The 14,893-nt window shown below is 40.8% G+C and overlaps 1 protein-coding gene across 1 annotated transcript in view; it reads left to right on the plus strand.

Moving 5' to 3' along the window:
* The first annotated feature begins 12,483 nt into the window (after positions 1-12,483).
* Positions 12,484-14,893, plus strand: part of LOC148149861 (zinc finger CW-type PWWP domain protein 2-like) — a 145,857-nt gene continuing 143,447 nt past the window's right edge. The window contains exon 1 of the mRNA XM_087986882.1: positions 12,484-12,544. Within this exon, the coding sequence (XP_087843008.1) occupies positions 12,484-12,544 (61 nt within the window). The remainder of the gene's footprint in view (positions 12,545-14,893) is intronic.

Consider the following 14,893-nt stretch of genomic DNA (forward strand, 5'->3'; position numbering starts at 1 on the left):
GCCTAGAGTAGGATGAGTGAGGGGATTTTAAAGAATTAACTTTCCACTAAAGTTTTTTTTTATGTTTTACAAGTAACTAATTGTATAGTTTCTCCAGTTTTATAAAGGGATATCCAAGCTCTCTAACAGCAACTGTAACTAGTTAATTACTATGCGGTTTAAGCAGGCTTCTCTCCCTTTTTGTTAAAATTCTTTTTGGAATGATGGTATCACTAAGCCAGTGTTTATTGCTCATTACTGATTGCAGTGAAGTTTAGAAGAATGAGAGTTCATGGAATTCAAACATATAAAATTGTTCCAGTGATTAATAGGGTAGATTGTAGGAAGGATGTTACCCCTGGCTGCTTTATAAAACCAGGGGTACGGTCTCAGAATAAGAGGCAGAGATGAGGAGGAATTCCTATACACAGGGGAAGGTGAATCTTTGGAAATCCCAGTCCCTGTGTCATGAGTTACTAAAGACTGTGTTTGATAGATTCCTACAATACAAAATTATTATGGTTTATGGGAACGTAGTGCAGGACGTATGGCAGAGTGAGCTCAAAAGAATAAATGGTTTACTCCAGCTTCTATTTCTTATGTTCTTATAAGCCACCTTCACCTTGTGCCTTGACAACTGTCCATAGGTTTCACCAATGAAAAGGCCCCATTGCCACTGATTCACACATGTTTTCTGTACATGCTATAGATATGGGGAAAAAGAATATGTGTGAGTGGCACACAGTTCTGGCTATGACATCAGGAATGTTACACTAGTGATAAAATCCCAGCCTGTGTATATTCTGATCTAAAGCCTAACTTGAAGATTTTGTCATTTGAGTTTAATAAATATGGGTTGTGTTATGACCAGGTAAGGAGAGATTAAACAATTTCCTTGAGCTCCCAATGCTCACTTGACCCCCATAACAGCTTTTTGGTTTTGAACTGAGATAGGATGTGCCTTGCCAATTCTATACTTTTTAAAGCTATGAAGTATTTACATAGATGGGTTCCCTTAATTTAAACAAAAAACAAGATTAATTAATTGAAACAATATTTCTTAAATTAAGTAAGACCAGGTGATGGAATATTATTCATATGGTTGCAAACATTTTTCTGGGTCCAAACACACCCAGAGCTGTCATTGGTAGTGTTAAGAGGCTAGGTTTACAATGAGTTCACATATGCTACAAGTTACAACAAATACAATTAGCAGATCATTGTTTGGCTTTGATACAATGTGCACAATATTGAAGCCTTTTAGTTCAGTTGTTCTCTGGGATTTAGTGGTACGGAACAGATTTGCGTTTCTTAAAGATCTTACTTCACAATCAGCTTTCTCTCAGTGTTAATGACGTTTGCAGAACCAACCAACAATACCACTTTCAAAGGAAGAGGGAGAAACAATTTCTTAGCCTGTCTTCAGTACTTAGATTTCAGCTTAATTTCACTGATTCCATGAAGGGCAGGGAGCAGTAAATATCCACCACTGGCCCTGGTCCATCACAATATTTTTTGCTCCAGCCTAGATAATGTCCTCCTTGGTCCTTCTGAAACGTACTTCACCAGTTTTCTTTGGTCAAGCCTCATTCAACCATCACTATGATAGGTTACCAGGAAAGGGCAGGATGTAGGGTTAGCTGAGTCGCTCTTGTAAGGTAAAGTCATCATAGTCCTAGTCACTAGTCAAGGACACAATATATGTGTTTTTTACAGTTATCTGGCACCAACGTTTTAATAAGGAGGATTGTGAGAAGGAGTGGGGCCCATTTAAGAAAGAAAAGGGGTTCTGCTCATGGAAACTGAAAGTTTGACTGAGATACTGAATAAGTACTTTGCAACATTCTTTAACAAGGAAGAAAATGTTGCCAAAATCAGTTTAAAAAGATAGTTGAGACACCCCATGGACAGAAAATGGATAAGGAAAATATATTGGAAAATCTGATTATACTTAAAGTTATAAGTCACAAACGCAGATGGAATGCATCCAAGAACTTGGAGAACTTTAAAGCCAAAACTATAGTTTTTAAACCTCTCACATGCCCATCTGTCTGAATGAGCTTCTTTCAAAAACTGTACAACAATGTCGTGAAGCTATAATACACATGTTTTCAGCATCTAACTGATTCTTCCTGAGATAAGTCGTCTTCTATGCCTGTAAAATTTTTGTTGCGTTTTTATAAGATATGTTCATGTCTAGGCCAGCATTTATTGGCCATTCTAATTGCCACAGCGTAGCTAAGAGCCAGCCACAGAGATATGGTTGTGGAATTAACAGTAGACCTGACTGGGTAAGGATGGCAATTTCCTTCCCTAAGTGAACCAGATAATCAAAGGTGGCTACATAGTTGCCATTAGGCTAGCTTCTTATTCTAGACTTTTATTGAATTCAAATTTCACCATCTGCCATGATGGGATTCAAGCCCATTCTCTCTATTAGTCTAGAGTTCTGGATAATGAATCCAGTGATATAACAACAATGCTACCACCTCCTGCAGATGCTATATAATATGCAGCAATTATGGCTGGAAATTATGGATTGTTGAGCCTGACTTCTGTGGACAGCAGTGTGTCCTTGATCTTTGGTAGACATTTTCCTGATGTGAGTCCCACCACCATGCTTACGATTCCTGTGTATTCGTCTAAAGGAGTTCATCGTTATTACCAAGTGAGTCAAATATTGCCAACTGATTTATCATGATTAGAAATGTTTGCAGACTATGAACTAGTTTCAGAGCATCATTTTTTTCTGTGGCTCTGGCATTGCCCCATCCTGTCAATGACATGTATCGAGAAGCAAATAGATTCCTTGGAAACTGCACCATTTTCATTGAGGATAATCCATTTGACCTGTAGGTATTTTAATATGCATGAATCCTCTGGTTGTGTTTCTTGACCATTTCCTCATGTAACATTATGTCATCAATGTGATGTATGGCATGTTCTAAACCTGGTAATATTTTAGACATAGTCTGCTGGAAAATCTCTTGGTCTGCGGTTCTCCTGAGTGGTAGTGTGCTGGATCAAAATGGCATTATACCTATACAGTGGACACAATAATTTACAAACATTCATCTTCTATCTGCAGTTAGCCTCTCTAGCTTTGGCTGGTTACACCCTGCTGATGTCCTTACAGTAATTAGATTAGATTACTTACAGTGTGGAAACAGGCCCTTCGGCCCAACAAGTCCACACCGACCCGCCGAAGCGCAACCCACCCATACCCCTACATTTATCCATTCACCTAACACTATGGGCAATTTAGCATGGCCAATTCACCTGACCTGCACATCTTTGGACTGTGGGAGCAAACTGGAGCACACGGAGGAAACCCACACAGACACGGGGAGAATGTGCAAACTCCACACAGTCAGTCGCCCTGAGGCGGGAATTGAACCCAGGTCTCTGGCACTGTGAGGCAGCAGTGCTAACCACTGTGCCACCGTGAAATACAATGGCATGCATTCCATAAATTAAAAAAAAGGACTGTATAATAAATTGGGAAGGTTTTTGTGCCACAGTATTTGTGTCTTTACCTCTGGGTCAGAAGGTTAAGATTAAAGTCCTACCTACCCCAGATACATCTCATAAGATATCTGAAAAGGCTGATTAAAAAATATCTACATTAAGTCGGTAACAGGGATTTCACTGGAAGACTCAACTTGTAGGCTCATTCACCAATCAAACTGCCTTTTCATAATTACAAACTACAGCATGCTTGTGTTTATTATTTTAATAAAGGGTTATCCACTTTCCTGTCAACAACAGTACTTTATGAACTAAAGCTTTCAATTGACATTAGAATTTATATGCTGAATAATACATTGTACTGAATTAAGCTGGCAATACTAATGATAATATCATGGCAAGAATTGGATGCAGGCAGCACACTCACTGAGTTATCTGGGAGGATTCCAGATCTCCTGGAACACTTCCCAATTTCTGATACTGCAGGTAACATTGTTACACACAAAGAGCTGGCAAGGAATGTTTCCTAATAGAATTATAAGGAATTTAAAAGCTTGTATTGCTGAGGTGTAGAGTTCCCTACGAAGGTTGTTTATTAGAAAACAATGGATGGACAATTATAGGTGGTCCAAGCCAGAATTTTCAATAAACCTTCCGGGCAAGTGTGGATCTGTGCTTAAAAATCTCAAAGCCAAGCCAATTGGAATCCTGATGGTCAGTATTTCTGCTTTCTTGATACAGAGATATCTTAATACTGCCCTAAGAAGGGCTACAGTCAGTGAAAGATGCTATTAGTGACTCCCATCAAAATTGGAAACAGAAATTTGGACAATATGAGACGAGGGTGCTGATTGGTTGGAATGGAGCTGTTAACTGTTGGCTGAAAAAAATTCAGATGAGGCAGATTGGGTTCCAAATTTGTCTTCTCACATGTCAGCCCTGTTGAGTGTAAAATGAAAAGCTTCAACTTCGTGTCTCTTTTTAGCAAGTCACACATAGCTTAAATAGAAAAAGAATTAGATGTTTCAGTCAATATAAACTATTAACAAAAGGAAAATACAGGATTGCAAAGAATTGAGCCAAAAGAAGAAGCATGACTTAATGAGAAAAGATAATTAACCAGGAATGTAAACAAAAACACAAGTTGTTAATAAACTTCAACAAAAACAAAATGCTGAAGGTACTGGATATGTGAATTAAAGGCAGATAGTGGATGTAAGTTTGCTCGCTGAGCTAGAAGGCTCATTTTCAGACGTTTCTCACCAGAATAGGTAACATTATCAATGAGTCTCCGGTAAAGCACTGGTGGTATGTTCTGCTTTTTATTTATATGTTTAGGTTTCCCTGATATGTTTAGGTTGGTGATGTCATTTCCTGTGGTGACATAATTTCCTGTTCTTTTTCTCAGGGGATGGTAAATGGGATGCAAGTTAACGTGTTTGCTGATAGAGTTCCAGTTGGAGTGCCCATGCTTCTAGGAATTCTTGTGCGTGTCTCTGTTTGGCTTGTCCTAGAATGGATGTATTGTCCCAGTCAAAGTGGTGTCCTTTCTCATTTGTATGTCAAAATACTAGTGAGAGTGGGTCATGTCTTTTTGTGGCTAGTTGATGTTCAATTATTCTGATGGCTAGTTTTCTGCCTGTTTATCCAATGTAGTGTTCTTGCAAGGTATTTTGTAAATGACATTAGTTTTGCTTGTTGTCTGTATAGGGTCTTTCAAGTTCATTAGCTGCTGTTTTAGTGTGTTGGTGGGTTTGTGGGCTACCATGATGCCAAGGTGTCTGAGTAGTCTAGCAGTCATTTCTGAGATGTCTTTGATGTAGGGAAGAGTGGCTAGGGTTTCTGGATGCATTTTGTCTGCTTGCTTGGGTTTCTTGCTGAGAAATTAGCAGACTGTGTTCATTGGGTGCCCGTTCTTTCTGAATACACTGTATAGGTGATTTTCCTTTGCTTTTCGTAGTTCCTCTGTGCTGCAATGTGTAGTGGCTCGTTGAAATAATGTTCTAACAATGCTCTGCATTACTGCCTCTGCTAAGAACCCTGATATTGGATGCCATCTTAGCAGAGGCAGTAATGCAGAGACTCGAACAAACAGCTCCGCCAACCATCTAACCCAAACGTTAGGTCCACTACGTGGATGACACCTTTGTCATCACTAAACAAAACCTTCAAGACCATCAATAATACCCTCACTGCTATAACATTCACTAAAGAGGAGTAAAACATCAACAAACTGCCATTCCTAGATGTCGTAGTAGAGCAAACAGCCAAGGGTGATCTTCAAACCAGCGTCTACAGGAAAACAACACATATGAACCAAATGCTGAACTACAGAAATGGAACTGCATTACACAAGCGGAACTGCATTAGAACATTCATTTTGGGATCTGACATTTCAGTAGTACCATGAACTGGGATCATAACAAAAATAATATCTTAAGTGCCTGAGAAATGTAATGTTTTATATGAGAGGTGTAATAACTGTCCAAAGAATTCTTCAATATCACAATAACCATGCCCAATTTCTAATGTTATGGAAGATAAGAACATGTCAACAGACAGAAAGGTACTTGACATCCTTGCCTAAGGGCAATAATTTGTCTGGTGATGGATAACTCCAGATTCATTTTCATGGGTCACAACCATACATTCACAGGCTAACCAAGACATATAAAGGTCATGTCCCTTCTACCTCATTGCTTCTATGACTGACTCTGCACAACATGAATTGACCAAACTGATCTGAGCTGTTCTTCAAAATCTGTTAAAAATTAGATTTTCACATATGCAATGAAGATTTCCTTCATTCAGAATATATAAGAGCTACATCTTGAGAGCAATAGCCCGTCCATGTGCACTTTCAACACTGTCAGCTTATTTACCAAGGTACCACTCAAAGAATGCATTGACATCTGCAATATGCCACTATATCATGGCAATCAAGATGTATCAACTGTGTGTGAATCTGTGTTCATCAAACTCATGAAATTAACAACTTGTGCTGTTCAGTTCAGCTTTAATGACATTATATATGTTCAAATTGATGGCATTGTTATGGAATCCCTTTCGCTTCAAACTCTCCTAACATCTTTGTAAGTTACTATGAATCATCAGTAATCACTCACTAATGAATATGATTGTCCACCAAGGGAGTTCTGTGTCACTGATCATGAGTTCTGTGAGCCCTTGCATGGCTGATGAGTCAGATCCTAGAGCAGCATCTCCTACCACACATTTGGCAGGGGGATCCAGGAAATGGAATTGGTCCTTGTCTTTAAAATCATTGGCATTCCTTTCTCTGGTTCCTTTTTCGCATTTCCTCTTTCCACTAGGTATTCTCAAACAATTGTGTCCCTTCATACAGGAGATACCTTCAAGTTGGTTTCTTCCGTACGAGGATTTCCCAAACATTGACATCAATGTTGCATTTCTTGAGGGAAGCTTTCAGGGAGTCTTTGAAACACTTCCTTTGTCCTTCTCTTGTTTGAACACATTCCTTGAGCTGGGTGAATAAGATTCACTTTGATAGTCAGTATTCAGGCATCTTCAGCATGTGGCCAGCAGAGTTGATTTTAGATGATCATGGGATCATAGTCTTGATGTTGGTGCTGTTAGCTGCTTCAAGGTTGCTGATGTTAGCATGCTTGTCCTCTCAACTGATGCTGAGAATCCATCTCAAGCAACGTTGATGGTACTTCAAGGGTCTTGAAGTGGCATTTGTACATAGTCCAAGTTTTGGAGCCATATATAACAATTAGAAGGATGATCCTTATACTCAGGATTTTGGTATCAGCATGGATGTCATGGTCATCAAAGACTCACATCCTTAGAGGTCCAAAGGCAGTGCTTTCAGATTCAATGCAATGTTGAATCACTGCATTGATGTTATCCTTGAATGAGTGGTAGCTTCTAGTAAGAGTCTTATGTCATTGTCCTTGTTATCCAGATGTTCCAGGGATGAGTGTAGAGCTAGGGAGATGGGATCTGCCTTGGACCTATTGTGTCAGTAGGTGAACAGCACGAGGTCAAGGCAATCTGGGAGGCTGGAGTTGTTGTATGCTATTACTAATCTCTCGATGCACCTCAAAATGATGGATAATAGAGCCACTGGGCGGCAATCATTCAGGCACATTGTCTGATTTTTCAATGGCACTGGGGTGATAGTGATCTTGTTGAAATAGAAGGAACCTCACAGTCTGATGAACTAAATGTCGTTTATTTCAATGCAAGATGTCTGACAGGAAAGGCAGATGAATTCAGGGCATGGATTGGAACGTGCGACTGAGATAGTATAGGTATTACAGAAACATGACCGAGAGGGTGACAAGACTGGCAGTTCATTGTTCCGGGGTATAGGTGATTACGAAGAACAGAAGGAGAGGCAAGGCAGGAGGGGGAATGATATTTTTGATTTGGGGAAAACATCATGGCAGTACTTACAGAGAATATTCCAGAGGGAGCATCCAGTGAGAAATAAGGGGGTGATCACCCTGATGGGATTGTATTATAGGTCCCACAGTAGTCAGCTAGAAATTGAGGAGCAAATATATAGGGAGATCACAGATAGCTGTAATAATAGACAATTAGGTGCAGCAGTAGGCCATTCTGCCCTTCGAGCCAGCACCACCATTCATTATGATCATGGCTGATCATCCTCAATCAGTATCCTGTTCCTGCCTTATCCCCATAGCTCTTGATTCCACTAGCCTTAAGAGCTCTATCCAACTCTTTCTTGAAAGTATCCAGAGACTTGGCCTCCACAGCCTTCTGGGGCAGAGCATTCCATACACCCACCACTGTCTGGGTGAAGAAGTTTCTCCTCAACTCTGTTCTAAGTGGCCTACCTCTTATTTTTAAACTGTGTCCTCTGGTTCGGAACTCACCCATCAGCGGAAACATGCTTCCTGCCTCCAGAGTGTCCAATCCTATAATAATAGGGTTGTAATAGGGATTTTAACTTTCTAAATATAGGCTGGGCCTGCCACTGTGTTAAGGACATGGATGAGGAGGACTTTAAGTGTGTTCAAGAATATTTCCTTAATCAATGTGTAGATGGCCCTACCACAGAATGGCTAAATTCTACCTCCTCTTGGAAATAAGGCAGGGACCAGTTATTATAATTTCATTACTTTTAAAATAGTTATGGAATTGGATAGGCCTGGTCCACAAGTTAAAGTTCTAAATTGGGGCAAGGCTAATTTTGATGGTATTAACGTTGATTGGGGGAGGCTGTTTGCAGGTAAATGGATGTCTGACAAGTGCTAGGCTTCAAAAGCGAGATAGCAAGATCTTATTCCTGTTAGTGTGAAGGGCAAAGCTGGCAGGTGTAGGGAACACTGGATGATTTGAGATATTGAGGTTCTAGTCAAGAAAAGGACAGAGGCATATGTCAGACATAAACAGCTGGGATGAAGCAAATCCCTTGAGGAGTAGGTGGTGTAGGAATACACCTAAGAGAAAAATCTGGAAGGTAAAAAGGAGACATGAGATTGCTTTGACAGATAAGATTAAAGCAATTTGACAAGTATATTAAGGGCTCCTTAAAGATAAATGAGATAATCTATGTGTGCAACCACAAGAAATTGATGCAATCCTAAACAAATACTTCACACCAGAATTTACTGTGGAGAAAGACATGGAAGCAAGGGGAACTTGAGGAAATAAACAATGCTGTCTTGAAAAGAATCCGCATTACAGAAGGTCTTAAAATGTATAATGGTTGATGAGTTCCTTGGACATGATCAAGTGTATCCTTGGACATTGTGGGAAGCTAGGGAAGAAACTGCAGGGCCCATACCAGTGATATCTGTTTCAGGGACAGCCACAGATGAGGTGCCAGAAGACAGGTTGGGGACTAATACTGTGCCATTATTTAAGAAAGGCTGCAAGGAAAATCCAGGGACTACAGGCTGTTGAGCCTGATATTATGAGTAAGTTGTTGGAGGGGAGTCTGAGAAACATGCATTTGGAAAAGCAAAGATTGATTAGGGATAATCAGCGTGGCTTTCTGTGTGAGAAATCATGTCTTACAAATTTAACTGAGTTTTTTGAACAGGTGATCAAGAAGATAGATGAAGGCAGAGCAGTAGACACTGTTTATATGGATTTTAGTGTCAAAAAGTGTGGGGCTGGAAAAGCACAGCAGATCAGGCAGCATCCGAGAAGCAGGAGAGTTGAAGGGCCGGTGAAGGAATGATGAAGTGCTTATGCCCAAAACATCAATTCTCCAGCTCTTCGGATACTGCCATATCCGCTTTGCCACACTTTTCAACTCTGATCTGCAGTCTTCAGTTTCCCTTATGTGGACTTTAGGAAATCCTTCAGCAAGGATCCGCATGGGTGGACTGGTTTGTAAGATAGGAAAGGTTTAGAGGGATATAGGCCAAATGCAGGCAAATGGGACTAGTTCAGTTTAGGAAACCTAATTGACATGGATGAGTTTGGCTGAAAGTTCTGTTTCCGTTTTGTGTGACTTTATGACTCTAAGGATTCCAGTGCTGGTGTGATGCCAGGTATATAGGCAGTATGTCCCAATGACAGGTTAACCATTTCAAATAACTTATTCTGTTATCCATTAAAAGCTGGCAATCAGGCTGAATCAGCCCGTGTATGCCAGCCTCAGAAAAGTATAACCACCCTTAAATGCAGTCTGCTGTTGGAAATCATTTATTAAACAATATGGACTGTGCTAAGAGTTAGACCGGAAACCAATTTAAGACTATCAGCTGGGTTCGCAGCTGTGAAGCTACATACCAAAATACTAAAGACTCTTTTAGGCAAAGGTATTCATACATGCCTTTCATAATTTACACAAAATGAGGTCGAGGAGACAACCAACTCTGCTGCGTCCACTTGACAGTGCCCTGACCACTCAGGATCTACCTGCCTGGTCTGAGAATTAAGATTGATAATTAACTGGTCTTGCTGCACCTCCATACGAATAATGGCCCAACTAACCAGCAATCTCTTTTCACAATGTATAAAGTGTGTCACTTTTTTCCCAAGTCTGTTTCTTGCATCCCAGTTCTGTTGAGTACAAAATGAAAAGCTTCAATCGCTTGTCACATTTTAGCAATATATAGTACTGATTCATTCAAATTAAAATTGGGTAATTTATTTCAGAAAGTAACATTTTGAGCGATGGTTTATGATGCAATAAGTATAAAAGGCTTTGGCAGAAAAAGTTGCCTTTATGCTTGTGGTTCTTGCAGTTTTTTTACTCTAGAGAGCTCATTTCTATACTGTCATATGCTTCCTTCTTTATCTTGACCAAAACCTCTGATTCTCTAGTCATACCAGCCTTGCCCCTCACCCTAATAGAAACATACTGTCTCTGGACTCTTGTTATCTCATTTTTGAAGGCTTCCTATTTTCTAGCTAAATCTTTACTTGCAAACATCCACCCACAAACAACGTTTGAAACTTCTTGCCTAGTACTGTCAAAATTGGCCTTCCTCCAATTTAGAACTTTAACTTTTAGATCCGGTCTCTCACTTTCCATTACTATTTTAAAACTAATAGAATTATGGTCACTGGCCCCAAAGCGCTCCTCCACCGACACCTCAGTCACCTACCCTGCTTCATTTCCCAAGAATAGGTCAAGTTTTGCATCTTCTCTCGTATGTACATCCATATACCAGCACTAATAGGCAGCACAGTGGCTCAGTGGTTAGCACCTGGGTTCGATTCCAGCCTTGGGCGACTGTCCGTGTGGAGTTTGCACGTTCTCCCCGCGTCTGCGTGGATTTCCTCCAGGCGCTCCGGTTTCCTCCCACAATCCACAGATGTGCAGGTTCGGTGAATTGGCCATACTAAATTGTCCACAGTGTTCAGGGATGTGTAGGTTAGGTGCAATAGTTAGGGGTAAATATAGGGCATTGGGTCTGGGTGGGTTACTCTTCAGAGGGTCAGTGTGGACTTGTTGGGCCAAAAGGGCCTGTTTCCACACTGTAGGGATTCTATGGATACTGAATCAGAAAATTTGTTGTGCACACTTAACATTTGAGCCCTTAACATGATGACAGTCCCAGTCTACGTTTGGAAAGTTAAAATCCCTACCATAACCACCCCATTATTCTTACAGATAACTGAGTTCTTCTTACAAATTTGTTTCTCAATTTCCAGCTGATCTATAGTAATATTCCAATAAGATGCTCACCTCTTCCTTATGTCTCACTTCCACCCAAATAACCTCCGTGGATGTATTCCCAGGAAAATCCATGTGGATTTGGAAAGGTTCTTCCCTGTTTCCAAATGGGATTGCCACTTCCAAACACAGTAATCTCCTCCAGCCCAAGAACTTTCCAATAATTGATATCCAACAACTGTGGCCTTTTTGGCAGTCTCGATTTTAGTTGCTCCACATGCTTACAGATTCCTTGACCATAAACTCTGGAATTCCCAGCCTACCACTTTTAGTTTCCCAGCCTCTCTTTCCCCTGTTCTAAGAAGCTCCTTAAAACCTTCCTTTGAGTACAAATATATTCAGTGTCCAATTTTGTTGAAAATATTGTTATGAAACTCCTTAAGATACCCTACATTGAAATTGGGATACAATTCATTGTTATCCTAGTGCTACATTGTTTAGTGTTAAGAAAATGTGACCATGGATAGAAAACTCGACATTGCAAGTTGAAAGGTTGTTACATATACACTCAACAGATCAGTCGTGCTTGTGCCCTAATATTTGAAATTAGCTAATTCTGCAATCCATTTCCAAGCTATGGAACTGCCAATAACCCTGCAGCCGATTTGAGCCAGGGATCCAGTGATGAGTTTTGATTTACCGTTCCCAACGCTGTTTAATGCATGGAAAACGGTGTCTCCCACTTCGCACTTTATTTTGAGTGACTGATATGAAGAAGGTGGACGGAGAGTGGCCGAAATCACCGTACTGTCTAAACATCGCTCCTACCGCTCGGTGTTCCAGGCGCCATCGCCACCACCTCGGGGCGCACACCTGCCGCAGCCCGCCCTCCACGTGCCGGGTGGCGCCGCGCGCCCTCGGATCCTGGGCGGGAAGCGGGTAACGGTAGAATGGCGAAGCGCGAGCCCCGCCCCCCTCCCCCTCCCACACGGCAGAGGCTCGGGAGAAGGGGTAAGTGAGGGAGGCGCTCGGAGTCCATTCGGCCCGCCACGTCCCTGCTCTCAACTCCAACCTGCACTCAAATTCAAAGGATGGGGACTGAGTGCAGTAGGCCAGTTGATCCCTCGTGTCTGCGCAATGTCATGAGCAGCTCAATTCGACCCCATTCCCCCCCCACTCCTTACCCCGAGCACTGCACCTTTTTAAAAAATATTTCTTTTCTGGTGTTTATCCAATCTTCTTTTCAAAGTCTCAGCTAATTCTGCCTCAGGATTCTCAAGCAACCGTTGTTTCCTCGTTGTCTTTCATTACTTTGCCATCACAAATCAATGCCTTCTGGTTCTCGCCCTTTTGATAAAGAGAACTGTTTATCCCTGTCTGCTCTGTCTCCTCTCCTCATGATGTTGATTGCCTCAATCACATCTCCTCTCAACCTAATCTTGAAGGAGGACAATCCTAACTTCTCAATTCTATCCAAACAATGGAAGTCTCCGATCCTTGGGAGCACTTCTAATATTTTTCACTACAGGAAGATAAGTATGGTATTGAACACCCAGTCAGTTTTTTTTTCCCTCAAAATCTGATCGCTTGTCATCAGAAACATTTGACTTGAGAAAGAGACAGTTGAATTTCTGAAAGTTTGTACCTTCATAGAATTCCATAGTACAGAAGGAGGCCATTCGGCCCATTGAGTCCACACCTCTAAAGAGCACTGCACCCAGACCCCACCCTTTTCTTGTAACCCCGCATTTACCATGGCTAATTCATCCAGCCTACACATTCTTGGACATTACGGGCAACTTACCACAACCAATTCACCTAACCTGCACATCTTCGGACTGTGGGAGGAAACCATAGCACCAAGAGGAAACCCATGCAGACGACAGGGAGAATGTGCAAACTCCGCACAATCGCCAGAGGCTAAAATCAAACCCAAGTCCCTGGGTGCTGAGACAGCAGTGCTTGCCACTGTGCCGCTCCATAGGATTAAAGGATAAATTTGAGAGTCTGATGAGACAATTTTCTCCAAGCAGGAGGATCAATCTTTAGTTCAGGGGAATAATAAAATCAAGAACTGCAAATGCTGGAAATCTGAAACAAAAATAGAAATTGCTGGAGAAACTTAGCAGTTCTGACAGTGTCTGTGGAGGGAAAACAGAGTCAACATTTTGGGTCCAGTGACCCTTCATCAGAACGGAATTTCTGTTTCAGTTTCTATTTTTCTTTTAGTTCAGGAAACCAGCTACCCAAGTCAAAGTGTTTTTGGTTCATTGAGCTTTCAAGCTGAGAGAACCTATATAGAAATCTCCAGGTTGTTAGAATTCAGAACACTTCAGCTTTTAAAATTGTGAAAGCTTCATGCCAGCATACTCAAAAGAATCACAAAACTTTCAGGAATCCAAAGGAAATGCAACTAGAAAGTGTCAGTTAAGTAAAATTTTGTGAGTTGAGATTGGGTGATATTTTTTTGGAATTGAGGACCTTTAAAATGCTTGTGTTCGGAACTAGGTTGAAATTTTGTTTTGCTATTTTCATTGAAGTTTTTCTGGCATATTTATAGCATTTTTTTCTTTTGTGGAATAAAGTTATGTTCCGTCATTAAAGGATCATGTGAACATGCATCAGTGATTAACCACATGAGCCAACTGCAAAAATTAGACATATGATCTATGAAGCCATGTTGCATTGTGGGATCTGACCTGTCCAGTATTTATCATCAGATGCATTCCTATCACTAAAGTGAATATAATTGGACATAAGTGAGAAACTAACAACAAAATAAATTTAGTCTCTCACCACATTCTTAAAAGGTATTGCCTCAATCGCTTTTTGTCAGTTACCATAAAGGGTTTTGGTATAATGGACCCCTCCTCTATATTCCATCCTGCCAACCAAAGTAGCACCATTGGTCAGACATCAGTGTAAGATCAGCCTTGAGTATATTAAAAGGGGTATGAGCTGGACTTCATTCCTCCTTGTCCTCTTTCCAGACATATAAGACAAAATAACTAAATCCCTAGAAAATGAAAACATTGTTTGTGAAATCTTTAAGATGTAACTTTGTATCACAGTATAAAAAGTTACTGGCCATTTCAGCAACTGTCCCTCTCCGACATCTGATCGGAGATGGTAGAGTTCTGCCATGGATTTTCTGAAAATCATGGATCCTTTTTGGAGATCTCCTTAGAGTGGTCTACTTACAATAACTGGAAACAAACAAAGCTCATAGATATTATATGTTTTGTTCATAAATTAGAGATATTCTGGAAGGAGAAGTGGAGATAGGTGGTAATGGCTGATTCATCAACAGAGTTCCCAGGGTCTGTAGTGGAGGATTGATTTGAAATGCAGGAGATTGTC

Source organism: Chiloscyllium plagiosum, unplaced genomic scaffold, assembly GCF_037043375.1.
Source record: "Chiloscyllium plagiosum isolate Xiang-an unplaced genomic scaffold, Cpla_swu_hap1 HiC_scaffold_5, whole genome shotgun sequence".
NCBI lineage: Eukaryota > Metazoa > Chordata > Chondrichthyes > Orectolobiformes > Hemiscylliidae > Chiloscyllium > Chiloscyllium plagiosum.